Below are 26,308 nucleotides of genomic sequence, written 5' to 3'. Positions count from 1 at the left end.
ATCAACACTGACGTATGTACTGCGCAAGACCATCTTAAAACACCATTCACGAGAGACATCTTTTACATGGAACAGAAAATTAGAATCACCTTATGCACTGCGGTAGCAAAATTTTCTTTGAGGGCTGTGCCTGTGACCATAATTTACAATCTGTCAATCAATGTTCACTGGTTCAGCAACTGTTGACTCATTAAATTAGCAAGGAGAGTGTTGTGGCCATACGTTGACGTTTCAGTACGTTTGAATGCGTCATATGAATACAAACCTATGCGAAGTAACGTAAGACAGGATTGAATAATTATATCAGACAGACCGCTGTCCGAGTCCAGTCTCAACACAAGCGCCTCACTTCGTCCAGAATTACCGACATTGCTTTCCTGTTATCGAGCACAGCGGCCGAAATGACTTTCTCATTCATTTGAGTCTGTTTTGCTGCATACCGTTTCTGTCCGCAAACAAAGAAGTTCCTCTGACATACTTCACTGGCGTGTCGACCGAGGCGTTCCCAAATGCATTACTAATCCGCAGAGTAAACCTTACCACAAGGACAGGTGAATGTTCGCCAATATGAACGTTGTTGAACTCATAAAGACACGCTAGTTTGTCGTTAAAATAAAGGCTCTTCAGTGTGTTACAGCACCCAAACTGAGCAACATAAAGGAACTGTTATGGATTACTTTCTTCACAAACGCAAATGTCAGTTTGTTTGTGTCTGTGAGTGAGTGAACTGTGTGTGTGTGTGTGTGTGTGTGTGTGTGTGTGTGTGTGTGTGTGTGTGTATGTGCGTGTGAAGAGGCGCCTTGCTGTTGACCAAATTTGCCACTGGCAAATGTATTTTCGTATAAGTTTCTTATGCAAATTGCATAAATCAATCATATAAGGAGATTCTAAAAAGCAATACATCGCTTCTGTCTATGATGAGCGAACGATTGAAACTCGTCCGATAAACTGCGATCAAAAAGTATCTTACGTCGAATACATAATTATTAATATAACATATTTACAAGTAACTGCCTTGCGCGATACGGAAGAGAAAATCTTTATTATTTTACCCATTTCCGTTGGAGAACACCGCAACTGTTTTCGTAAATTACGCCGTAGAAAATACTACAGCCAGCCACAAGTTTTTCTGAAATGGTTTTATTATAATAGTTTCGGGTAAAAGCACATCGTCAGATGATAGCGTCAACTTCTTGCAGGTTTTACATTTTTGTCCTAAAATATAACAAAATATTTGTGATTACACAGTGTGACCCTTATTGTACCAGGTGATCAAAAAGTCAGTATAAATTTGAAAACTGAATAAGTCACGGAATAATGTAGATAGAGAGGCACAAATTGACACACATGCTAGGAACGACACGCGGTTTTATTAGAACCAAAAAAATACAAACGTTCAAAAAATGTCCGACAGATGGCGCTTCATCTGATCAGAATAGCAGTAATTAACATAACAAAGTAAGACAAAACAAAGATGATGTTCCTTACAGGAAATGCTCAATATGTCCACCATCATTCCTCAACAATAGCTGTAGTCGAGGAATAATGTTGTGAACAGCACTGCAAAGCATGTCCGGAGTTATGGTAAGGCATTGGCGTCGGATGTTGTCTTTCAGCATCCCTGGAGATGTCGGTCGATCACGATACACTTGCGACTTCAGGTAACCCCAAAGCCAGTAATCGCACGAACTGAGGTCTGGGGACCTGGGAGGCCAAGCATAACGAAAGTGGCGGCTGAGCACATGATCATCCCAAACGACGCGCGCAAGAGACCTTTCACGCGTCTAGCAACATGGGGTGGAGCGCCATCCTGCATAAACATCGTACGTTCCAGCAGGTGTTTATCAGCCAGGCTGGGGATGATGCGATTCTGTAACATATCGGCGTACCTCTCACCCGTCACGGTAGCAGTCACTGACGTTTTGCTGTCCAGCGCCATCTGTCGGACATTTTGTGAACTTTTTTTTTTGCTCTAGTAAAACCCCATGTCATTCCAAGCATGTGTGTCAATTTTTACCTCTCTATCTACATTATTCCGTGGTTTATTAAGTTTTCAAATTTATACTGACTTTTTGATCACCCGGTACTTACTTTCTGAAAGGCCCTCCTTTGGTTTTCTTTTACAATTCATACTGTCCCATGAAACTAACTCAAAATAAGATGGCAGACACATCTGTTTACATCGGCTGCTGATACTCTGTACGAAAGAACGTCGTATGTGTACAGATATGTTACTTCAAAGAAACTTCTACATAGTCTAACTGTATAAAAGTGTCTATATTATGGTATATCAAAACGTATGGCTGTTTGCAGTAGTTCCTATATGTACTTAAAAGAAATACGCTCAGCCGGGTGGATGTGAAATATCATCTTGACCGACCAGAGAAAAGTGAAGCCGTCACAGAACGTACGCTGGTAGTTGTGCGGTATTCACAAGTCTCAGCAGAGGCCCTCTCAAAAGCACAAAAACCCTCTGGAGACCTTGCACCAAGTCCTACGAAAACAGAGTAATATTAACCCAGATTACAGTTGTTGCAAGCGATGAAACCTGACGAGAGGCGTACATTTTTCTGCGGACGTTCTTAAGCGTAAAAATGGCAGAAGCTATTTCCGTCAAAAATGTTATCGATCACGTCTGGGAAACAACTGAACTGCATGTTCTGAAGTAAGGATGTCTGGAATGAGAAGGGAAAACGTATACACTGGTGTACAAACCGTAAGGGTGAAAGTAACTTTCCCACGATGTATCACCACCGAGTAACACAGCCAGATGAAATTTGGACCATTCATTGAAAGAACTGCAATACTTTAGTACAAAAAAAATTGTGCCATCATACGAACAGAAGTGACACGTGTCTTCAACGACATTAATAACACTGAACTCACTGCGATTCATGATGGTACCCTGGGTATTAAGAAATTTAGGACGTGGTTCTTAATACACTACTGGCAATTAAAATTGCTACACCACGAAGATGACGTGCTACAGACGCGAAATTTAACCGACAGGAAGAAGATGTTGTGATATGCAAATGATTAGCTTTTCAGAGCATTCACACAAGGTTAGCGCCGGTAGTGACACCTACAACGTGCTGACATGAAGAAAGTTTCCAACTGATTTCTCATACACAAATAGCAGTTGAGCGGCGTTGACTGGTGAAACGTTGCGATGCCTCGTATAAGGGGGAGAAATGCGTACCATCACGTTTCCGACTTTGATAAAGGTCGAATTGTAGCCTATCACCATTGTGGTTTATCGTATCGCGACATTGCTGGTCGCGTTGGTCGAGATCCAATGGCTGTTAGTAGAATATTGAATCGGTGGGTTCAGGAGGGTAATACGGAACGCCGTGCTGGATCCCAACGGCCTCGTATCACTAGCAGTCGAGATGACAGGGATCTTATCTGCATGGCTGTAACGGATCGTGCAGGCACGTCTCGATTCCTGAGTCAAGAGATGGGGACGTTTGCAAGACAACAACCATCTGCACGAACAGCTCGACGACGTTTGCAGCAGCATGGACTATCAGCTCGGACACCGTGGCTGCGGTTACCATTGACGCTGCATCGCAGACAGGAGCGCCTGCGATGGTGTACTCAATGACGAATCTGGGTGGACGAATGACAAAACGTCATCTTTTCGGATCAGTCCAGGTTCTGTTTACAGCATCATGTGGTCGCATCCTTGTTTGGCGACATCGCGGTGAACGCACATTGGAAGCGTATATTCGTCATCGCCATACTGGCGTATCACCCGACGTGATGGTATAGGATGCCATTGGTTACACGTTGTTCGCATTGAAGGCACTGTGAACAGTGGACGTTACATTGCAGATGTGTTACGACCCGTGGCTCTACCCTTCATTCGATCGCTGGGAAACCCTACATTTCAGCAGGATAATACACCACTGCATGTTGCAGGTCCTGTACGGGCCTTTCTGGATACAGAAAATGTTCGACTGCTGCCCTGGTCAGCACATTCTCCAGATCCCTCACCAATTGAAAACGTCTGGTCAATGGTGGCCGAGCAACTGGCTCGTCACAATACGCCAGTCACTACACTTGATGAACTGTCGTATCGTGTTAAAGGTGCATGGGCAGCTGTACCTGTACACGCCATCCAAGCTCTGTTTGACTCAATGCCCAGGCGTATCAAGGCCGTTATTACGGCCAGAGCTGGTTGTTCTGGGTGCTGATTTCTCTGGATGTATGCACCCAAATTGCGTGAAAATGTAATCACATTCAGTTCTAGTATAATGTATTTGTCCAATGAATACCCGTTTGTCGTCTGCATTTCTTCTTGGTGTCACAATTTTAATGGCCAGTGGTGTAGGTTGTGTGGTCACCACAGATGATAACAATACATGGTCTGCAATGTGCTTCCATGCTGGCTACAATACTGGTAAGGGGTAATGAATTCTTGTTCTAGGGCGTTACATTTCTTCACCAGTGCCGATGACAACTGATGGTCGTTGTTGCATGTGCTGAAATAAGTCTCCCCAACGCAACCGATATCGCGCACGATCGGATTTGGTCGGTGGAACGGGTAGGCCATTCCATTCATCCAATATCCCCTCATTATAAATGCTGTTGCTTTTGCGCTGTTCATGTGGTTGCGCTTTGTCATCCTTAAAAATGAAGTCAGAGCGAATGCACCCCTGAAAAGACGAACATGGGGAAGGAATACGGTTTCACAATACCGTTGACTGGTTAATGTACTGTGTTGCAGGTCAGTGCGTCCATGCAACACTACATGCCTCCCTGCACCACAACGTTTGGAGTCCCGAACCGATAGAAGTACTCAGGGCACCCTCCGCCACACACCGTCAGGTGGCTTGCGGAGTATGGATGTAGATGTAGATGTAGATGTAGACGACGTTCTACCCTGGGTGGTGACCACGTTCGACAACGCTGGACTGGTACTCTATTCACTCTTGATGCTATTTGTTGCTGATTATCTACTCCTGTTAATTCAAATTTTGGTTTTGCTTCTCGTTTCTGTTCCAGACTCACCACTCGTGAGTTTGAGAGAGGAAGATTAGGTTGAGTCTACAAGGTACACAGCAAGTAATGCAGTATTCTGCCAAGACCACTCGTTGTGCTATGTTACATTCGGATCCACCGCTGATGTTCGTCAATTGGCGACCCTTCCGAAAAACAAACGGAGGAGAACACTTATGTCATGATGGTGATTTTTCGTCAGAACCGATGTAAAACTTGAGTTTCTCCAGGCGTATAAAATTTGTGTTCTGAAAATGATTGGGTGTTCGCCTGTGGAGATATCGGCTATTGTCGAGGATCTCACCCTTGTTCTTTGATCTAGGCACTGACCGTCTAACCACAATGACCTTTGAGTAGCAAATTGGTACTCAGAAAAAAAGCGAGTCTCAAATCCTCTTATCACACTATTTACTCGATAACAATGAAGCTTTCATAATGTTTCACTGTGTCCTTTTGTGATGTACAGCGGGAGTAGGTAGTCCACAAACTCTCAGACAGTGATCAGATTTGTTTGGCATGAGGAACGCTTAGCTCAAAATGGCTCAAATGTCTCTGAGCACTATGGATGGGACTTAACAACTGAGGTCATCAGTCCCCTAGCACTTACAACTACTTAAACCTAATTAACCTAAGGACATCACACACATCCATGCCCGAGGCAGAATTCGAACCTGCGACCGTAGCAGTCACGCGGTTCCGGGCAGAGCGCTTAGAACCGCCTGGCCACCGCGGCAGGCGAACGTTTAGCCTCAGGTGACTCAATAAGAAATTTGTTCGATCTGTTGTCCCATTAACCTTTGTGGCTGTATTGTCGTTAAACTACTTGCGCAGAAGGGAAAATACACGTAATACGAAATTTTTGTGCTGTCAGTATAGCAAACGTTCCCACTGAGCTACAGAGCTCGTAGCTGACAACCTCGTTAAAAGATTTTGTGGTGTCACCGCCAGACACCACACTAGCTAGGTGGTAGCCTTTAAATCGGCCGCGGTCCGGTAGTATACGTCGGACCCACGTGTCGCCACTATCAGTGATTGCAGACCGAGCGCCGCCACACGGCAGGTCTAGAGACACTTCCTAGCACTCGCCCCAGTTGTACAGCCGACTTTGCTAGCGATGGTTCACTGACAAATTACGCTCTCATTTGCCGAGACGATAGTTAGCACAGCCTTCAGCTACGTCATTTGCTACGACCTAGCAAGGCGCCATTATCATTTGCTACTTATCTTGTGATGCATGTACTGTCAGACCGATGTTCACCAATTATGGATTAAAGTTAAGTATTCCAGAAGCTACGTACTTTTTTTACTAGACTCAACTCCTTTAACTGTTCCAGACCTCACGCCAGCCTGCGTGAGCTTAAACGCGTGCCTTTCGGCTACCTCATAGTGGCTTGGCTGTCTTGCCAAGTCACAACAGATTTCTTGATTCTACGTCTCCTGCCGTGAGCTCTGGGCCGTGCGGGATTAGCCGAGCGGTCTAAGGCGCTGCAGTCATGGACTGTGCAGCTGGCCCCGGCGGAGGTTCGAGTCCTCCCTCGGGCATGGGCGTGTGTGTTTGTCCTTAGGATAATTTAGGTTAAGTTGTGTGTAAGCTTAGGTACTGATGACCTTAGCAGTTAAGTCCCGTAAGATTTCACACACATTTGAACATTTGTGAACTCTGGCAGAGCTCACATGTACAGGAACAGACAACGAGAACGTACAGCACGAAGCGAAGTGCAACAACGATGTTACCCAACAGCAGATGATAACTGGCGTCTCTCCTGAGAGCCATCACATGTTTCTCTTCCTTTCTTTCTCTGCTGTTTCAGTATGTATTTGCAATTTAGTTCTTACAATGTGCAGATAGAACAAAGCGCAAACAAATATTGCACGTCACATGTTTCGTTTGGTACACAATTCGATAGGACATACGTGGATTTGTTTCCCGTCACGAACAAATTGTTGTGTAAAGTTGCATTTTATCCACCCATTTGATAGAGAGTCTAAAACAGTGTTGTTTGCAGCACTTACAGCTGAAAAATTTGTTCGTACGTCTTCCCTGTCCAGCACGTCTTCGCTTCACATGCCGGCGCATATCGCTCTCCCCGTGACTTAACAATCCATGGAATCTGAAGTACATCAGCAACAAGAGAAGAAAAAGTCTATCGCTGTTACACCTGGTGAATGAGCTGGCCATTCGACAGAATGGGTGTAACACATACAGGGTTATTACAAATGATTGAAGCGATTTCACAGCTCTACAATAACTTTATTATTTGAGATATTTTCACAATGCTTTGCACACACATACAAAACCTCAAAAAGTTTTTTTAGGCATTCACAAATGTTCGATATGTGCCCCTTTAGTGATTCGACAGACATCAAGCCGATAATCAAGTTCCTCCCACACTCGGCGCAGCATGTCCCCATCAATGAGTTCGAAAGCATTGTTGATGTGAGCTCGCAGTTCTGGCACGTTTCTTGGTAGAGGAGGTTTAAACACTGAATCTTTCACATCACTATGCGTGAAACTTGCCCGCACGCGTTCAACCGTTTCTTCGCTCACTGCAGGCCGACCCGTTGATTTCCCCTTACAGAGGCATCCAGAAGCTTTAAACTGCGCATAGTATCGCCGAATGGAGTTAGCAGTTGGTGGATCTTTGTTGAACTTCGTCCTGAAGTGTCGTTGCACTGTTATGACTGACTGACGTGAGTGCATTTCAAGCACGACATACGCTTTCTCGGCTTCTGTCACCATTTTGTCTCACTGCGCTCTCGAGCGCTCTGGCGGCAGAAACCTGAAGTGCGGCTTCAGCTGAACAAAACTTTATGAGTTTTTCTATGTATCTGTAGTGTGTCGTGACCATATGTCAATGAATGGAGCTACAGTGAATTTATGAAATCGCTTCAATCATTTGTAATAGCCCTGTACAAGTGCAGATATTTCTATTGGTGACTGAGGGCCGTGTATTGAAAAGTATTGTATTAGCATTTGCTTCATTTGCAGATTAATAATTTTAACCATTAGGAGCAGTGTGTTTTAATTTGGTTAGTACCTCAAACTACATGTGGCAAGACCGGAAATGTTCAAATGTGTGTGAAATCTTATGGGACTTAACTGCTAAGGTCATCAGTCTTTAAGCTTACACACTACTTAACCTAAACTATCCTAAGGACAAACACACACACCGATGCCCAATGGAGGACTCGAGCCTCCGCCAGGACCAGACAAGAGCAAGTCTTTCATGCTTACTTTCCCCTGTTCAGCATGTTCTGTTGAACCATGGACACGTGGACGGAAAACGGTTAGTCTACACTGGAAGACATAGTAAACTTAGTGGCACAGTTATGGGCGTGCAGAAAACATAAGGTCGTAAATTTTGTGGGAAGCAGAGGAAAAGCGACGAACACACTCATCTGTACACAACAAGGTGGCACATACAAAAATATGTGCACTTATCCCAGTCACACGCAGTATTTAGAAATGCGATGTAAATTTCGTGCTACACTCAGGTGCAAAGAGAAGCAAGTCTTGTACGCCATGCAACTAAAAAAAGCAATTGGGGGTAGCAATCTGAGTAAATTACTCTAATAATCCACTGGAAACAAAGGGTTCCTCACACGAAAACACTTGGCACACCACGCTGATCCACTTCTGACGTTTGACATTCAGTATATAGTTTCTGTACACTGAAGTGTCAAAAGTCATGGAGTACACCCTAATACCGTGTAGGACATACTTTTGCTTGGTGTAGTGCAGCATCTCGATGTTGCATCGACTCAACAAGTCGTTGGAAGTCCCCTGCGGAAGTGCTGAGCCATGCTGCCTCTATAGTCGTCCGTAACAGCGAAAGTGCTGCTGGTGCAGCAGCTTGTGCACGAACTGAGCGCTCGATTCTGTTCCATAAATGTTCGATGGGATTCACGTCCGGCGGCCTGAGTTGCCAAATTATTCGCTTGAATTGTCCAGAATGTTCTTCAAACAAGTCGCGAACAACTGTCGTCCAGTGACATGGCGCATTGTCATCCACGAAAACATGGAACATGAAGTCTACGAATGGCTGAAAACGGTCTCCAAGTAGCCGAAGACAAACATTTCCAGGCAATGATCGATTCAGTTGGACCCGAGGACCCAGTCCATTCCATGTAAACACAGCCCACACCGTTATGGGGCCACCACCAGTGTCTTGCTGACAACTTGGATCCATGGCTTCGTGGGGTCAGCACCACACTCGAACCCGCCATCGGCTCTTAGCAACTGAAATCGGGACTCATCTGATCAGGCTATGGTCCAGCCGATAAGGTCATGAGCCGAAGAGGCGCTGTGTGCGATGTCGTGCTGTTAACAAAGTCACGCGCGTCGGTCGTCTGGTGCCAAAGCCCACTAAAGCCAAATTTCGCCGCACTGTTCTAAAGGATATCTTCTTCGTACGTTCCACACTGATTTCTGCTGTTATTTCACGCAGTGTTGCTCGTCTGTTAGCACTGGCAACCCCGGGGCAAACGCTGTTTGATCTCGGTCGCTCGTTACGTGAAGGGCGTTGTCCGTGGTGAGAGGTAATGCCCGAAATTTGGTATTCCGGGCACACTCTTGACACTGGACCTCCGAGTATTGAATCCCCTAACGAGTTCCGAAATGGAATGTCCCTTGCGTCTAGCTCCTACTCCCATTCTGTTAATTTGTGCCGTGGGGAAGCCCTTTACATGAATGACCTGAGTACAAACGACAACTCTGCCAACGCACTGTCCTTTAATGCCGTACGCAACAGTGCCGCCATCTGTAGTTGTGCATACCGCTATCCGATGACTGCACTTCGCATATGGTTCCCGCACAGTGTAGCTCACGAGCAGAAAGTGACACAATTCATTAAAGACAAAATAACAAATCAGCGTTAAACATACTATGAAATTAATTTCGTATAATACGAATTCGACAGGTTCTATATTTTTTCTTTAATTACGTAATATTCGATTTTAGCTGTTACTGTCCCTGTTTCACTATTACAATTTCGGCATGCGTGCCAGTTTCAATCGTCTAAAAAACATAATGAAACGATCGAGAAAGACATATTGAGATCAAAAGCATGTACTGCAGTTTTTGCAGTTTCTTAACATTACAGGATTTGATTTTGCGTCATACAGAAGGGTTAAAAATAACATTATTCTAGGACTGCGTTACTTTCGATGGTGTCATGGCCATATTTTGTCACTAATGACGTTGGTAGATTTGTCACTGACATGCCAGCTGTCATGAGAAAGAAATAAAAACGTAATGAGTATGTACCTTGCTGTATAGGGTAGAGACGTGCTAATTATCGGACACTGACATTGAGATTTATAGCGCCTTCAAAGAACAACCAAAATAGACACTCCCCTCACAAATAGTTTTGTTCTTAGATTTTTAGAAATATATATCAATGTACTATAAATAGAAACTTTTAGACAAGTAAATCTCGTTCGTGATGTACAGAGTTCCCTCAAGATTACGGTGCATAAAATGGACTATCACGATCGACTATGGACTGCTGACTAGTTACCTTTCCATTTACGTATATCTTACGTTCGTATCCCTGCTGTAGGCCGAGCTCCACGTCAATGACAAAACTAGTAGTGTCATTAATAACAACCAATGAGTGCATTACCATCGACAGTGAGACGTCCCTTTAAGAATGTCATTTTTATCCTGTTTGTGTGACATAACATCAAATCTTGGAAGTCTGACAATGTCAAACTGCAAAAATCTACTGTACCTACTATTAATCACACATGATAGTTTTCTGATTACGTTGTATTATGGTTTGTAGAAACTTGAAAAATGCACAAATGCTGAAATTGCAATAGTGAATTAAAAACTAGTAATAGTTAAAGGAGAATAATACGTCATTTAAAAAGTTATGGAATGATACGATAAGTAAAATGGAGAGACGACGCAGTGTCCCGCCACAACAATCGCATTTTCGGAGCACACGGCGGACAGAGAGGTGTCGCTTGTGAACTGGAACCACTGGAGTATCGCGTGGCACGTCACTCACTTGTCGTCGTAGACGAACCCGGCGCGCAGCGTCCCGGCGTAGAGCAGGGCGGCGAGCGCTGCCGACGCGACGCACGCCCAGTCGACGCGAGACGACGCCGACGCCGCAGGCTTGGACGCCGGCGGTGGCGCCGCGGTGCCGCGCGTTGCTGCCCGCATGGGTGCAGCCACCACACTGGCGACGCGGAGAGCACGCCGGCCCGCCGGCTGCACGCCTGCAAAACACGCGCATGCGCACTACGGCCGCGGCCACGCGCTGGCCCTCGACCCACGCGCACCTGTTGGAGTCCGACACTTCTTTGCTTCTCTTTGTTTACGTTACGGATTCGGCGCCAAAAAATTCTTCGGTACAAAGTGATCGGAAAGTTACCAAGAGTAATAATTAGTTTTGCAGATTTTATCACTGCAATTCAGATGGGCGGGGAGGGGGGGGGGGGAGGTGGTAAGAAATCAAGCGAAATTAATTATCTCTCTTTGAGAAGACCAAAGGACTGATCTGTTTTACTAACGAGAAACATTCAACAGCCAATAGTCCGCCCCCGGTAGCTGTGTGGCTAGCCGGCACGGTAGCACAGCGTGTTCGGTCAGAGGGCTAGCTGCCCTCTGTAATAAAAAAACTGAGTTAATTGATCAACAACGAACTGAAACGGGTGTCTTTCGACGTCCGCCCAGAACAGATACAACGAACGAAAACGGACAAAACGAGATTTAAAAAAAAAAAAAAGGAAAGTGGTCAGCGCGACAGACTGTCAATCCTAAAGGCCCGGGTTCGATTCCCGGCTGGGTCGGAGATTTTCTCCGCTCAGGGACTGGTGTTGTCCTAATCATCATCGTTTCATCCCCATCGACGTGCAGGTCGCCGAAGTGGCGTCAAATCGAAAGACTTCCACGAGGCGAGCGGTCTACCCGATGGGAGGCCCTCGTCACACACATTATTATTACTATAACAGCCAATAAGCATAATATTTATTTACTTAAAACAACCGCTTTCGACAGACTTCGTTATCTTCAGGCTTTAAAAAATCTTTTGTTATGAAACGTGTCCATTTTTCGATGGATCTCTCGCCAAGTTGTCGTGGACTAAAATCAGCACATTATAAAAGGTATGTCGTAACTAACATATTTAAAAAACATCATGAACCTTGTGCAAATAGGTATGTCCATATACGACGGCTATTCGGAAAGTAAGGAACGATAGGTCACGAAATGGAAACCACAGTGAAAATCAAAACTGTTTTATTTGCAACAGTTAACTACAACTTCCAGATACTTATCTCCATAGTCGCAGATCAAACTTAGACGTTTGTCGTAGCGTTGTACCAATTTTCCAATACCCACGTTACAGAAGACAGCCGCCAGTGCTTTCCACCAATTCTCTACGCTGGCTTACAGCTCGTTGTCTGTGCCAAAATGTTGTCTTCATAGCCAGCGGTTCATATGAGCAGAGATGAAATTCAGAGGGAGACAATTACAGGCTGTATTGTGGGTAATCAAACATTTCCATTGGAAAACGATGCAGGAGCATCTTAATTGCCCCTGCAGAATACGACTGAGGATTGTCTTGAAGAAGAAACCGCACGACAGTTATGTAGTGTTGCCTGCATAGCTTCAGGCGAAATTTCTCACGAGGCCCTCGTACTTGGCGGGAGACACTATTGTTCTAGGCGTCTTTGTGTGCTCCCTGTGTGCTCAGAACTAAAAAGAACGACGTAACGCGATCGACGGTCATACTAGAGACACTGCCCAACACACTTGTGCAAAACTTCATCGGATTTTCACTGTGGTTTACATTTCACGACCGATAGCTCCTTATTTTCCGAATAATCCTCGTACATACCTCTCACAGATGCTTGTTACGTCACAAAACACAGTCACTAACACAACTGTTTAAATAAGCTGGACATATTCTAAACAGTTTCAGGAGTTCACTACACTCAGCTGGCGGCTACACGGGTAGCGGAGGCTGTGTGGCGTGGACTGGGCGGTTTTTTAGGTTAGAAGGCCTCGGGAAAGTACGGGGTGGGCTGCAATCTCAAAGGGTGCATGGCAAATACAGGAAGTGCTTGGATCAAGGAACAGTCGGAATTGTAGTTGTAAATTGTTGTAGTTGTGCTGGGAAAGTCCCTGAGCTTCAAGCGCTAATAGAAAGCACAGAAGCTGAAATCGTTATAGGTACAGAACGCTGGCTAAAGCCTGAAATAAGTTCTGCAGAAATTTTTACGAAGTCTCAGGCGGTGTTCAGGAAAGATAGATTAGGCAGAATTGGTGGTGGAGTGTTTGTGTCTGTCAGTACCGGTTTATCTTGTAGTGAAGTCGAAGTAGATACTCCGTGCGAATTGGTATGGGTGGAGGTTATACTTAACAGCCGAAGTTAATAATTGGCTCCTTCTACCGACCCCCAGACTCCGATGATATAGTTGCTGAACAGTTCAGAGAAAATTTGAGTCTCGTAACAAATAAATACCCCACTCATACGGTTATAGTTGCTGGGGAATTCAATCTTCCATCGATATGTTGGCAAAAATACTTGTTCAAAACCGGTGGTGGGCAGAAAACAGATTGTCCTAAATGCTTTCTCCGAAAATTATTTCGAGCAGTTAGTCCACGAACCCACGCGAATTGTAAATGGTTGCGAAAACACACTTGACCTCTTAGCCACAAACAATCCAGAGCTAATAGAGAGCATCATGACTGACACAGGGATTAGTGATCACAAAGTCGTTGTAGCTAGGCTCAATACCGTTTCTTCCAAATCCACCAGAAACAAAAGCAACATAATTTTATTCAAAAAAGCGGATAAAGTGTCACTAGAAGCCTTCCTAAGAGACAACTCCATTCCTTCCGAACTGACTATGCAAATGTAGACGAGATGTGGCTCAAATTCAAAGATATAGCAGCAACAGCAATTGAGGGATTCATACCTCATAAACTGGTAAGAGATGGAGCTGATCCCCCATGGTACACAAAACAGGTCCGAACGCTGTTGCAGAGGCAACGGAAAAAGCATGCGAAGTTCAGAAGAACGCGAAATCCCGAAGATTGGCTAAAATTTACAGACGCGCGAAATTTGGCACGGACTTCAACGCGAGATGCCTTTAATAGGTTCCACAATGAAACATTGTCTCGAAATTTGGTAGAAAATCCGAAGAAATTCTGGTCGTATGTAAAGTACACAAGCGGCAAGACGCAGACAATACCTTCGCTGCGCAGTGGCGATGGTACTGTTACCGACGACTGTGCCGCTAAAGCGGAGTTATTGAACGCAGTTCTCCGAAATTCCTTCACCAGGGAAGACGAATGGAATATTCCAGAATTTGAAACACGAACATCTGCTAGCGTGAGTTTCTTAGAAGTAGATACCTTAGGGGTTGCGAAGCAACTCAAATCGCATGATACGGGCAAGTCTTCAGGTCCAGATTGTATACCGATTAGCTTCCTATCAGATTACGCTGATACAATAGCTCCCTACTTAGCAATCACATACAACCGCTCGCTCACCGATAGATCTGTACCTACAGATTGGAAAATTGCGCAGGTCGCACCACTGTTTAAGAAGGGTAGTAGGAGTAATCCATCGAACTACAGACCTATATCATTGACGTCGGTTTGCAGTAGGGTTTTGGAGCATATGCTGTGTTCAAACATTATGAATCACCTCGAAGGGAACTATCTATTGATACGTAATCAGCATGGTTTCAGAAAACATCGTTCTTGTGCAACGCAGCTAGCTCTTTATTCACACGAAGTAATGGCCGCTATCGACAGGGGATCTCAAGTTGATTCCGTATTTCTAGATTTCCGGAAAGCTTTTGACACCGTTCCTCACAAGCGACTTCTAATCAAGTTGCTGGCCTATGGGGTATCGTCTCAGTTGTGCGACTGGATTCGTGATTCCCTGTCAGGAAGGTCGCAGTTCGTAGTAATAGACGGCAAATCATCGAGTAAAACTGAAGTGATATCAGGTGTTCGCCAGGGAAGCGTCCTGGGACCTCTGCTGTTCCTGATCTATATAAATTACCTGGGTGACAATCTGAGCGGTTCTCTTAGGTTGTTCGCAGGTGATGCTGTAATTTACCACTAGTAAGGTCATCCGAAGACCAGTATCAGTTGCAAAGCGATTTAGAAAAGATTGCTGTATGGTGTGGCAGGTGGCAGTTGACGCTAAATAACGAAAAGTGTGAGGTGATCCACATGAGTTCCAAACGAAATCCGTTGGAATTCGATTACTCGATAAATAGTACAATTCTCAAGGCTGTCAATTCAACTGAGTACCTGGGCGTTAAAATTACGAACAACTTCAGTTGGAAAGACCACATAGATAATATTATGGGGAAGGCGAGCCAAAGATTGCGTTTCATTGGCAGGACACTTAGAAGATGCAACAAGTCCACTAAAGAGACAGCTTGCACTACACTCGTTCGTCCTCTGTTAGAATATTACTGCGCGGTGTGGGATCCTTACCAGGTGGGATTGACGGAGGACATCGAAAGGGTGCAAAAAAGGCAGCTCGTTTTTTATTATCACGTAATAGGAGAGAGTGTGGCAGATATGATACGCGAGCTGGGATGGAAGTCATTAAAGCAAAGACGTTTTTCGCCGCGGCGAGATCTATTTACGAAATTTCAGTCACCAACTTTTTCTTCCGAATTCCGTTGTTGAGCCCAACCTACATAGGTGGGAATGATTAGAGAAATCAGAGCTCGAACAGAAAGGTTTAGGTGTTCGTTTTTCCCACGCGCTGTTCGGGAGTGGAATGGTAGGGAGATAGTATTATTGTGGTTCGATGAACCCTCTGCCAAGCACTTAATTGTGAATTGCAGAGTAATCATGTACATGTAGATGTAGATGTAGACCGCCAGTTTCTGATTCCCTAAGTTTACTAATCACAGTTCGCACTCTCACTTCACTGCAAATTCTTCAAACAATGAGTTACTCAATTTTGAAGTATCGTAAGATATAGGGTGACAATTGTTGAACTACATGAAATAAAATCGTCATAACTTCTGAACGGTTTGCGTTAGGACGTTCAAACTGCATGTTGGGCGCGGCGCCTGATGGGAATTACGAGCGACAGTCCAAAAGAAATGCACACTATTTTTGTAAAAATACAGTTTTCATTCTGCATGTGTGAAAGTTTTAGAGTGTAGATATTTCCTTCCCGCTTGTTTTCAGACTTAGTTCAACCTGTTCCCGTCAGTGGTGCCGTCACAGCATGTCTTCAAGATGGCTGCTACACTTGACGATCGTCAGAAGCAACGTGCTGCCATAGAATTCCTGTGCTGTGAAAGCGAGACAGTGAGAAACATCCACAAGAGGTGTATGGAGATGCTGCTGTCGATCGCAGTACAGTTAGTCGGTGGGCAAGCAGGTTACGTGATGAAAGCGAACACGGCAATATTGAGGACTGTCCTCGCTGCGGCAGGCCTCGTACTGCACACACTCCAGACAATGTGCAGAGAGTTAACGAATTGGTGACTGCTGACAGACACATCACAGTGAACGAATTGTCACGCTATGTTGGGATAGGGGACGGAAGTGTTTGCAGAATACTGAAAGTGTTTGCGTTATAAAAGGTTTGTGCCAGGTGGGTTCCCAGGAGGTTGACAGTGGCTCGCAAAGAAACAAGAAAAAAGGTATGCAGCGAACTTTTGGGACAGTACGAGAATGGTGGAGATGAATTTCTTGGAAGAATTGTGACAGGTGATGAAACATGGCTCCATCATTTTTCACCAGAGATAAAGAGGCGGTCAATGGAGTGGCATCATGCCCAAGAAAAAAAAATTCAAAACCACACCTTCTGCTGGAAAACTTATGGCTACGGTGTTTTTCGATTCCGAAGGACTCTTGCTTGTGGACATCATGCCAAGTGGAACCACCATAAATTCTGACGCATATGTGACGACATTGAAGAAACTTCAAGCTCGATTGAATCGTGTTTGACCACATCGGCAAAAACAGTATGTTTTTCGTTGCACTGTTGTGCTATGTCCAGTCGCGGAATAATCGGTGCGACATTCCCTGACGGCAGGATGACTACCGAACGGTACATAAAGGTTTTGGAAGATGATTTCATCCCCATTATCCAAAGTGACCCTGATTTCGGCAACATGTGGTTCATTCAAGACCGAGCTCTACCCCACCGAAGCAGTAGATTGTTTGATGTCTTGAAGGAGCACTCTGGACACCGTATTCTGGCTCTGGGGTACCCTATGCCACTGGCATAGGCCTCGATTGACCACCATATTCTCCGGATCTGAACACATGAGACTACTTTTGCGGGACTATATTAAAGAGAAGGTGAACAGCAATAACCCTAAGACTATCGCTGAGCTGAAAAGAGCCATTCAGGAGGTTGTCGACAGCATCGATATTCCGACACTTCAGCTGGTAATGCAGAATTTCGCTATTCGTCTGCGCCACATCATCGCCAATGGCAGGCATATCGAACATGTTATAACCTAAATCTGAATATCTGTAGTGACCTTTAAATTTTGAATAATGTGTGTACACGCTGCAGTTCGTAAATAATTTACGTTTTTTTCATATGGTTCAACAATTGCCACCTTGTATATTACCAACTGTGGAAAGATAGCCGCCTCACTGTCAGGCCGTGATGTGAGACTTGCAATTTAACCAACACTTCTCCTATAGTCGTCTGAAAAAAACTGCATCGCGAAAAAACATGCGAATCCAAAATATGTGGTGGTTTTTTACGGTGCAGGGAAAACGTTTCCCGAAAAACCACGTCTCCAACTTCAGAAACTTTGTTCGCTTATATACACTACGTCTCAAACGCCAGAGTTTTTAAGTGTTTTAAAGTTCTGTCTTATCATAACTGTGTGAAAGATCACTGTAATTAACTTTAACTGGCGAATTTGGGGTTTGAAAACTGTCGTCGAACTGTTCGTGGAGATGGTTGTTGTCTTGCAAACGTCCCCATGTGTTGACTCAGGGATCGAGACGTTGCTGCACGATCCGGTACAGCTATGCAGATAAGATGCCTGTCGTCTCGACTGCTAGTGACACGAGGCCGTTGGGATCCAGCACGGCCTTCCGTATTACCCTCCTGAACCCACCGATTCCATATTCTGCTAACACTCATTGGATCTCGACCAAAGCGAGCAGCAATGTCGCGATACGAAAACTGTAGTAAGCAAATTGTTACTGCACGATTTAAAATTGTTTTAAAGAAAATGCAATGTAGTGTGGTTTAAAGGAACATGTCACGGCTTCTTCATCTTAGACCTTGCACTCACTACAACTAAACCCAACAATGCCAACTAAACCCGCTGGGCAGAACAGGTGATTAGGATTGTGGAAAGGGCCAAATAAGGTTTCCGACAGCATGGACTATCAGCTCGGAAACCATGGCTGCGGTTACCCTTGACGCTGCATCACAGACAAGGGCGCCTGCGATGGTGCACTCAACGACGAACCTGGGTGCACGAACGGCAAAACGTCATTTTTTAGGATGAATCCAGGTTCTGTTTACAGCATCATGATGGTCGCATCCGTGTTTGGTGACATCGCGGTGAACGCATATTGAAAGCGTGTATTCGTCAGGGGTCAGTTTCACCTTAAAATAGTAATTTATTGTAATTTAATAACACATTTACAACCAAAGCGGCACACAGCAGAACTTTTACAACTATGAGTTTCAAACTCCAAATCTTTCACAACTGAAGGCCTCCAAACAAGAAATCTCAAAAATTTAAAGTGACTGAAAACACGCAGTTACAATTACGAATGAAATAACTGAATTATATGTATATGACAGCTAGGCTGAAAGCCTCAAAGCAAAGGTGGATAGACAAACATAAACAAGATGCAATACAAACGGCTGAAGATCCACAATAAAATTTTCAAGATTTCAAAATAAATCACCATAACCTTTCAAAGGCAGGAGGCCGCAATGTTTAAGCTTTAAAGGTAATTTTAAGAATTAGATTCCATGGTTGGTTACCCAACGTGGAAACATACCAGAAATTATTTCAGGAAATGCGGTCTTTCACTCATGATCTTCTGAAAATTGCTTACACCAGTGGCCGAACGAGGTGGCGCAGTGGTTAGTACATCGTATTCGCATTCCGGAGGACGACGGTTCAAATCTCCGTACGGCTAGATGTAGGTTTTCCGTGATAAGGCAAATGCCGGGATGGTTTCTTTTCAAAGGCAACGCCCGATTTCCTTTTCCATCCTTCCTCTAATCAGAGCTTGAGCTCCAATGACCAGTTGTCGATGGGACTTTATACTGCAATCTTCCTATTCCAGTGGAGCACTGTTTACTTCCTTATGACTTCCCGCTCATGACACGGATTTCATAGTTGACATGGATTTCGATTGCTAGGTGTCGCTCATCAAGAAACTTTATCACAGACCGAACTTCACTAGCGGTGGGATAAAAAATGAGAGCCACCATCTTCAGCCAATGCTTTAAAGTGCTAAATTTGGAAATTAGCGATAAGTTCCTTTGGGAACAAACTGCTGAGGTCATCGGGCCCTAGGCTTACACCCTACTTAAACTAATTTAACATACGCTAAGCCGTGGCAAGACGGCCCTAGACCGCGCGGCTACCCCGGGCGGCTTAAAACGCTAAGGACACGCAATTTTGTAGATGACCCTCTCTAAGACGAATTAGTAAAGCAAGCTTGTGCAACACATAATTAGTTCTCAGTTGTATGACGACAGCTTAATACAACACTGCATTTAAAAGTAGGCGCGATTTTACCCTAAAGACTACGGTCGTTCATTGTCTTGTTCCCACAGTCCACACCGCTTCCTGTTTCCTCTGCCACAAAGGAAATTTCAAGAAGATGCTGAAGGATACGAGCTGAGTGGCGTCGGACCCAATAAGTATCGGCGGGAACGCTTTATGCCTGCGGTACGCTGGTGTGGGGGGGGGGGGGGGGGGGGGGACCACCGCAAAGCCAACCTCTTCCTCCTGCAGCCCTTCCCAGAAATGCGCCTGCAAAACGTGTGTAGAGGCATCTGCAGAGACGATTAATCGCTATACGTGGTGCTGTAAGCCGGAAAGCTACATTCTTTGAGGGGTGATATTATTAGTAATTCCAAACAAAAAACTTGATATGGCTATACGCCCTATTCCGAATGGTTTTCGATGTAGAACTTATTAAATGTCACTTCTGTACGTTTTTCCTCACTAACCCAAAAATCATTACCTCTTTCGAAATACGTGTTGCAGCACAAAACTAAATTGCATTAAATTTCCTACGAAAAAGGCCTTGGAATAATACTTTGTGCGAAGAAAGCGCAGCAATATAGAAAAATCTTGCAGTAGGCGTAAGCGTTGTACATTAGTTACTTTCTGTAGGCCAATTTGAGGTACTTTCGAAACTTGATAGACCATTACCATTAGTCCTTTACCAAATTATACAGCTCAGCTTCCTCTTCACTACTGTGGTACGTTGTAAACAGTGAGACTGTCTGAATAATACAGAAAATAAATAACAGTGTACATTAAATTTGCTCTATTTAGGAAACCATTCGGAATGTGGCGAACAACATGCTTTTATGATGCTTGGAATAACTAGTCCTGCCAGCAACGCAGACAACATAACTTGTCCGAATATTTCGATTCAGCTCCGTTCGCAGTTCTACAACAGCTTGCTCCCCAGTAACTTCAGACAGCAGCAACCCATTCAGCGTTGTTTCCACTAACATATCTTCGGACCATCTTTACGTAAAGTAACGAACCACAGCGGCCGCACAAAAACATCAGCCAAACCACTCACCACGCGCAACAAATTCGGACACCAGCGTACAATCTTCCTTAAGTATAGGCACCAACTACACTATTGGCCATTAAAATTGCTACACCACGAAGATGACGTGCTACAGACGCGAAATTTAACCGACAGGAAGACGATGCTGTGATATGCAAATGATTAGCTTTTCAGAGCATCACACAAGGTTGGCGCCGGTGGCGGCGCCTACAACGTGCTGACATGAGGAAAGTTTCCAACCGATTTCTCATCCACTAGCCGCAGTTGACCGGCGTTGCCTGGTGAAACATTGTTGTGATGCCTCGTGTAAGGAGGAGAAATGCGCACCATCACGTTTCCGACTTTGATAAAGGTCCGATTGTAGACTATCGCGATTGCGGTTTATCGTATCGCGACATTGCTGCTCGCGTTGGTCGAGATCCAGTGACTGTTAGCAGAATATGGAATCGGTGGGTTCAGGAGGGTAATACGGAACGCCGTGCTGGATCCCAACGGCCTCATATCACTAGCAGTCGAGATGACAGGCATCTTATCCACATGGCTGTAACGGATCGTGCAGCCACGTCTCGATCCCTGAGTGAACAGATGGGGACGTCTGCAAGACAACAACCATCTGCACGAACAGTTCGACGACGTTTCCGGCAACATGGACTATCAGCTCGGAAACCATGGCTGCGGTTACCCTTGACGCTGCATCACAGACAAGAGCGCCTGCGATGGTGTACTCAACGACGAACGTGGGTGCACGAATGGCAAAACGTCATTTTTTAGGATGATTCCAGGTTCTGTTTACAGCATCATGATGGTTGCATCCGTGTTTGGCGACATCGTGGTGAACGCATATTGAAAGCGTGTATTCGTCATAGCGATACTGGCGTATTACCCGGCGTGATGGTATGGGGTGCCATTGGTTACACGTCTCGATCACCTCTTGTTCACACTGACGGCACTTTGAACAGTGGACGTTACATTTCAGACGTGTTACGACACGTGGCTCTACCCTTCATTCGTTCCATGCAAAACCCTATATTTCAGCAGGATAATGCACGACCGCATGTTGCAGGTTCTGTATGGGCCTTTCTGGATACAGAAAATGTTCGACTGCTGCCCTGGCCAGCACATTCTCCAAATCTCTCACCAACTGAAAACGTCTGGTCAATGGTGGCCGAGCAACTGGCTCGTCACAATACGCCAGTCACTACTCTTGATGAACTGTGGTATCGTGTTGAAGCTGCATGGGCAGCTGTACCTGTACACGCCATCCAAGCTCTGTTTGACTCAATGCCCAGGCGTACCAAGGCCGTTATTACGGCCAGAGGTGTTTGTTCTGGGTACTGATTTGTCAGGATCTATGTACCCAAATTGCGTGAAAATGTAATCACATGTCATTTCTAGTATAACATATTTGTCCAGTGAATACCCGTTTATCATCTGCATTTCTTCTTGGTGCAGCAATTTTAATGGACAGTAGTGTAGTATACAATTAACATTAATGTCTGATGGTAACTGCCATTTTCACCAATACGGAGCAAGCACACAACTCTGCAGCGTTACGGCAAGTGGCGGCCTGCAAGAAGAGCGCGAGTAGTTGATCCTTCCTGGTCGACGACTGAATTCGGAAGAACCGTCTACCGATTTGCAGCGAGTCCGGGACAGGCACACACAGGAATACAAGTCGCTGCAATTTGTGACGACGTAAGGTCGGAACAGTTAAATCGGTAAACGGATCGAAACCATCTGTACAGACACTCTGTCGTCATAACGGCTGTGAAGCGAAGTGCAATACAGAAAAACCCGAAATACTAAACATCTTTTTCCAAAACTGTTTCACAGAGGAAGATCGCACTGTAGTGCCTCTTTCCACGCGTTCCATAAACGACAAAACCGCAAATATCGAGCTAAGTGACCATGGGATAAAAAAGGCAGCCGATATCGCTCAACAGAGGTAGGGCCGCTGGACCTGATGGGATACACATACGACCTCTCCCTCGAAGAAAGATCCGCACCCAAAGACTGTAAAGTTGCACGGGTCACATCAGTATTTCAGGAAAGCAATAGGAGTAATCCACTAACTTACAGGTCCATATCATTAACGTCGAGATGCAGCAGGATTTTGGAACACATAATGTGCTCGAACATTATGAATTACCTCCAAGAGAACGATCTATTAACACATAGTCAACATGGATTTGGAAAACATCGATCTTACGAAACACAACTAGCTCTTTAATATTTCGACCGCCATGTCAGTGGAAGAAGTTTTATTTGCGTGGCTGGATGCCCGAAATTTAATGCACACGAGTTGCTGAGTGCTATCGACAAGGGATTTCAGATTGATTCCGTATTTATAGATTTCCAGACGGCTTTTGACACTATATGTCACAAGCGACTTGTGATCAGATTGCGTGTTTATGAAACATAGTCACAGATATGCGACTGGATTCGTGATTTCCTGTCAGAGGTTCAAATGGTTCAAATGGCTCTGAGCACTATGGGGCAACTGCTGAGGTCATTAGTCCCCTAGAACTTAGAACTAGTTAAACCTAACTAACCTAAGGACATCACAAACATCCATGCCCAAGGCAGGATTCGAACCTGCGACCGTAGCGGTCTTGCGGTTCCAGACTGCAGCGCCTTTAACCGCACGGCCACTTCGGCCGGCTCCTGTCAGAGGTGTCACACTTCATAGTAATTGACGGAAAGTCATTGAGTAAAACAGAAGTGATTTCTGGTGTTCCCCAAGGTAGTGTTATATACCCTCTGTTCTTCGTTATGTGTATAAGCTGTTTCGGAAACAATCTGAGCAGCAGAGTTAGGTTGTTTGTAGATGATTCTGCCGTTTATCGTCTAGTAAAGTCATAAAAATATCAGAACAAATCGCAAAACGATTTAGAAAAGATATCTGTATGGTGCGAAAATTGGCAGTTAACTCTCAATAATGAAAAGTGTGAGGTCATTCACATGACTGACGTAAGGAACCAGTGAAACTTCGGTTACACGAAAAATCAATCAAATCTAAAGGCTGTATATTCAACCAAATATCTAGGAAATACAATTAATAGAAAATGTTGTGAGGAACTGCGATTTATTGGCAGAACACTTAGAAGATGCAACAGGTCTACTAAAGAGGCTGCCTACACTAATCCCGGGTTCGATTCCCGCCGGGGTCAGGGATTTTCTCTGCCTCGTGATGAGTCGGTGTTGTGTGATGTCCTTAGGTTAGTTAGGTTTAAGTAGTTCTAAGTTCTAAGGGACTGATGACCATAGATGTTAAGTTCCATAGGGCTCAGAGCCATTTTTGAACCTGCCTACACTACGCTTTTCCGCCCTCTTTTGGAGTACTGCTGGTTGGTGTGGGATCCTTACCACATAGGGTTAACGGAGTACATTGAGGAAGTTCAAAGAAGAGAAGCACGTTTTATACAGGGTGCGGTAGCGTTCATAGCGTAATTTGACTTGCGTAGTACAATGACGTACTGCAGGAATGCGAGCCACCTCGTGCCGCATTCGTTTACTAATGAGCTGCCATTTCGAGTGTGACAGTGATATGGAGCGGTGGAGTGCACAGTATCGTGCCTTTGCTGTTGATAGTTATTGCTACCCAGCGTCTATTTCAGCAACATTTCAACTTGGAACGCCATGGGAAAGTTCCAGATGGAAGGACCATTGTGAAATGGGTACGTGCATTTCGAACAACAGGTTCTGTTTGCAATGGCAAACCGGGAAGAAGTGAAAGAACTGTGCAGACAAGAGAAGCCGTGGAAAATGTTCGTGCTGCACTACTGCGTAGCCCAAAAAAGATATGCTCGTCGTCATGCGCAAACTGTGCATATGTCCGATTGAGCATTCAGGAGAATATTGCACGAAGGTCTCCATTTTCACCCATTTAAGCTGCAGATTGTTCAGGAAATTAGGCCTCGCGACTGGGTTTCACGCGAAACATTCTGTTTAACCACGCGTGATCGCCAAAATCGACAAATGTTGCACAGCATCCTGATGTCAGAGGAAGCTCATTTCGAGTTATGTGGTTCAGTGAATAAACAGAATATGCGTTATTCGAGTGATCTAAACCCGCATGAACTGCACATCAAGCTCTTGCACAGTTCTCTAGTCACAGTGTGGTGTGGAGTTGCTTTCTTTGGGAGTATTGGCCCTTACTTGTTTGGGATGAAAGCAGTTCGGCTGTAACTGTCATCACTGAACGCTACCTAAAGATGCTGCAAGACTCATTTCTTCCCCATTTAGGTGTGGTCGATGTGGAACAATTATGGTTTAACAAGACGGAGCGACCTCGCACACAGACAGAATTTGCATGGATTTCTTGCGACAGACATTTCCCGGTAGAGTAATTTCCCGTTTTGGTTCAAAAATGGCTCAAATGGCTCTGAGCACTATGGGAATTAACATCTGAGGTCATCAGTCCCGCTCGGCCACAGCGGCCGGCCCTGTTTTCGTGACATTTCCTCGCCACCTCGCTCACCTGGCCTTTCATTTGCAGACTTTTTCCTTTGGGGCTACCTGAAGCAAGAAGTGTTCCGAACACGTTGTGCCACCATTCCTGAGTTGAAGGATCGCATCAGAACTGTCGTCGGCAATGTCCCAGGGAATACACCGAGTTGCGTAAAGCTTCCGACGCCGCCTAGATGAATGTGTTATGCAGAGGAGGCATCATTTGACAATGGACAATAACTTACACATTAGTAAATGGCATACCTTTGACTATTAATTGACATAAGAGGTAATAAATAAATTACAGTTACGGCCTGATTGTGTGTTTTTAATATCCTACTATGAACGCTGCCGCACCCTGTATTATCGAGAAATAGGGGAGAGAGAGTCACGGACGTGACACAGGATCTGGGGTGGACATCATTAAAACAAAGGCGTTTCTCGTTGCGGCGGGATCTTCTCCTCACGAAATTTCTGTCACCAACTTCCTCCTCCGAATGCGAAAATATTTTGTTGACACCGGCCTGCATAGGTAGAAACGATCATCATAGTAAAATATGGGAAATCAGAGGTCACAAGGAGAGATGTAGGTGTTCTTTTTTCCGTGCGCTGTTAGGAAGTGGAATAACAGAGTAGTAGTGTGAAGGCCGTTTGATGAACCCTCTACCAGGCACTTTCCTGTGATTTGCAGAGCAGCAGTGTCGATGTAGATGTAGATTATGTAATTAAAAATACGTTCGCATATAGAGTATGTGAAAGAACTTGCCCCTCTTCTGGCAGCAGTGTGCCGCAGACGTTTGGAGGAATCGAGTGTTCTTGATGATTGGAAAAAAGCACAGGTCATTCCCGTTTTCAAGATAAGTCGTCAAAAAGACGCACAAAACCTTCGGTCTATATCTCTGACGTTGGTCAGTTCTAGAATTTTGAAACATGCTTTATGCTCGCGTATTACCACTTTTCTGGAAGCCAAAAATCTCCTCTCTGGGAACCGACACGACTTCTGAAAACAAAGATCTTGTGAAATCCAGCTGGCTCTGTTCGCCCACGAGACCCAGAAAATCATAGATACAGGCGCCCAAATAGACGTCGTGGTTCTTGACT

At 44.9% G+C, this 26,308-nt stretch overlaps 1 protein-coding gene across 1 annotated transcript in view; it reads right to left on the bottom strand.

Moving 5' to 3' along the window:
- Positions 1–26,308, bottom strand: part of LOC124805498 (protein O-mannosyl-transferase TMTC2-like) — a 941,575-nt gene that overhangs the window by 869,797 nt on the left and 45,470 nt on the right. The window contains exon 2 of the mRNA XM_047266062.1: positions 11,016–11,229. Coding sequence (XP_047122018.1) covers positions 11,016–11,229 — 214 coding nt within the window. The remainder of the gene's footprint in view (positions 1–11,015; positions 11,230–26,308) is intronic.

Source organism: Schistocerca piceifrons, chromosome 7, assembly GCF_021461385.2.
Source record: "Schistocerca piceifrons isolate TAMUIC-IGC-003096 chromosome 7, iqSchPice1.1, whole genome shotgun sequence".
Taxonomy (NCBI): Eukaryota; Metazoa; Arthropoda; class Insecta; order Orthoptera; family Acrididae; genus Schistocerca; species Schistocerca piceifrons.
The sequence above is the reverse complement of the archived record's forward strand: the minus strand, read 5'-3'. Positions and strand labels throughout refer to the sequence as shown.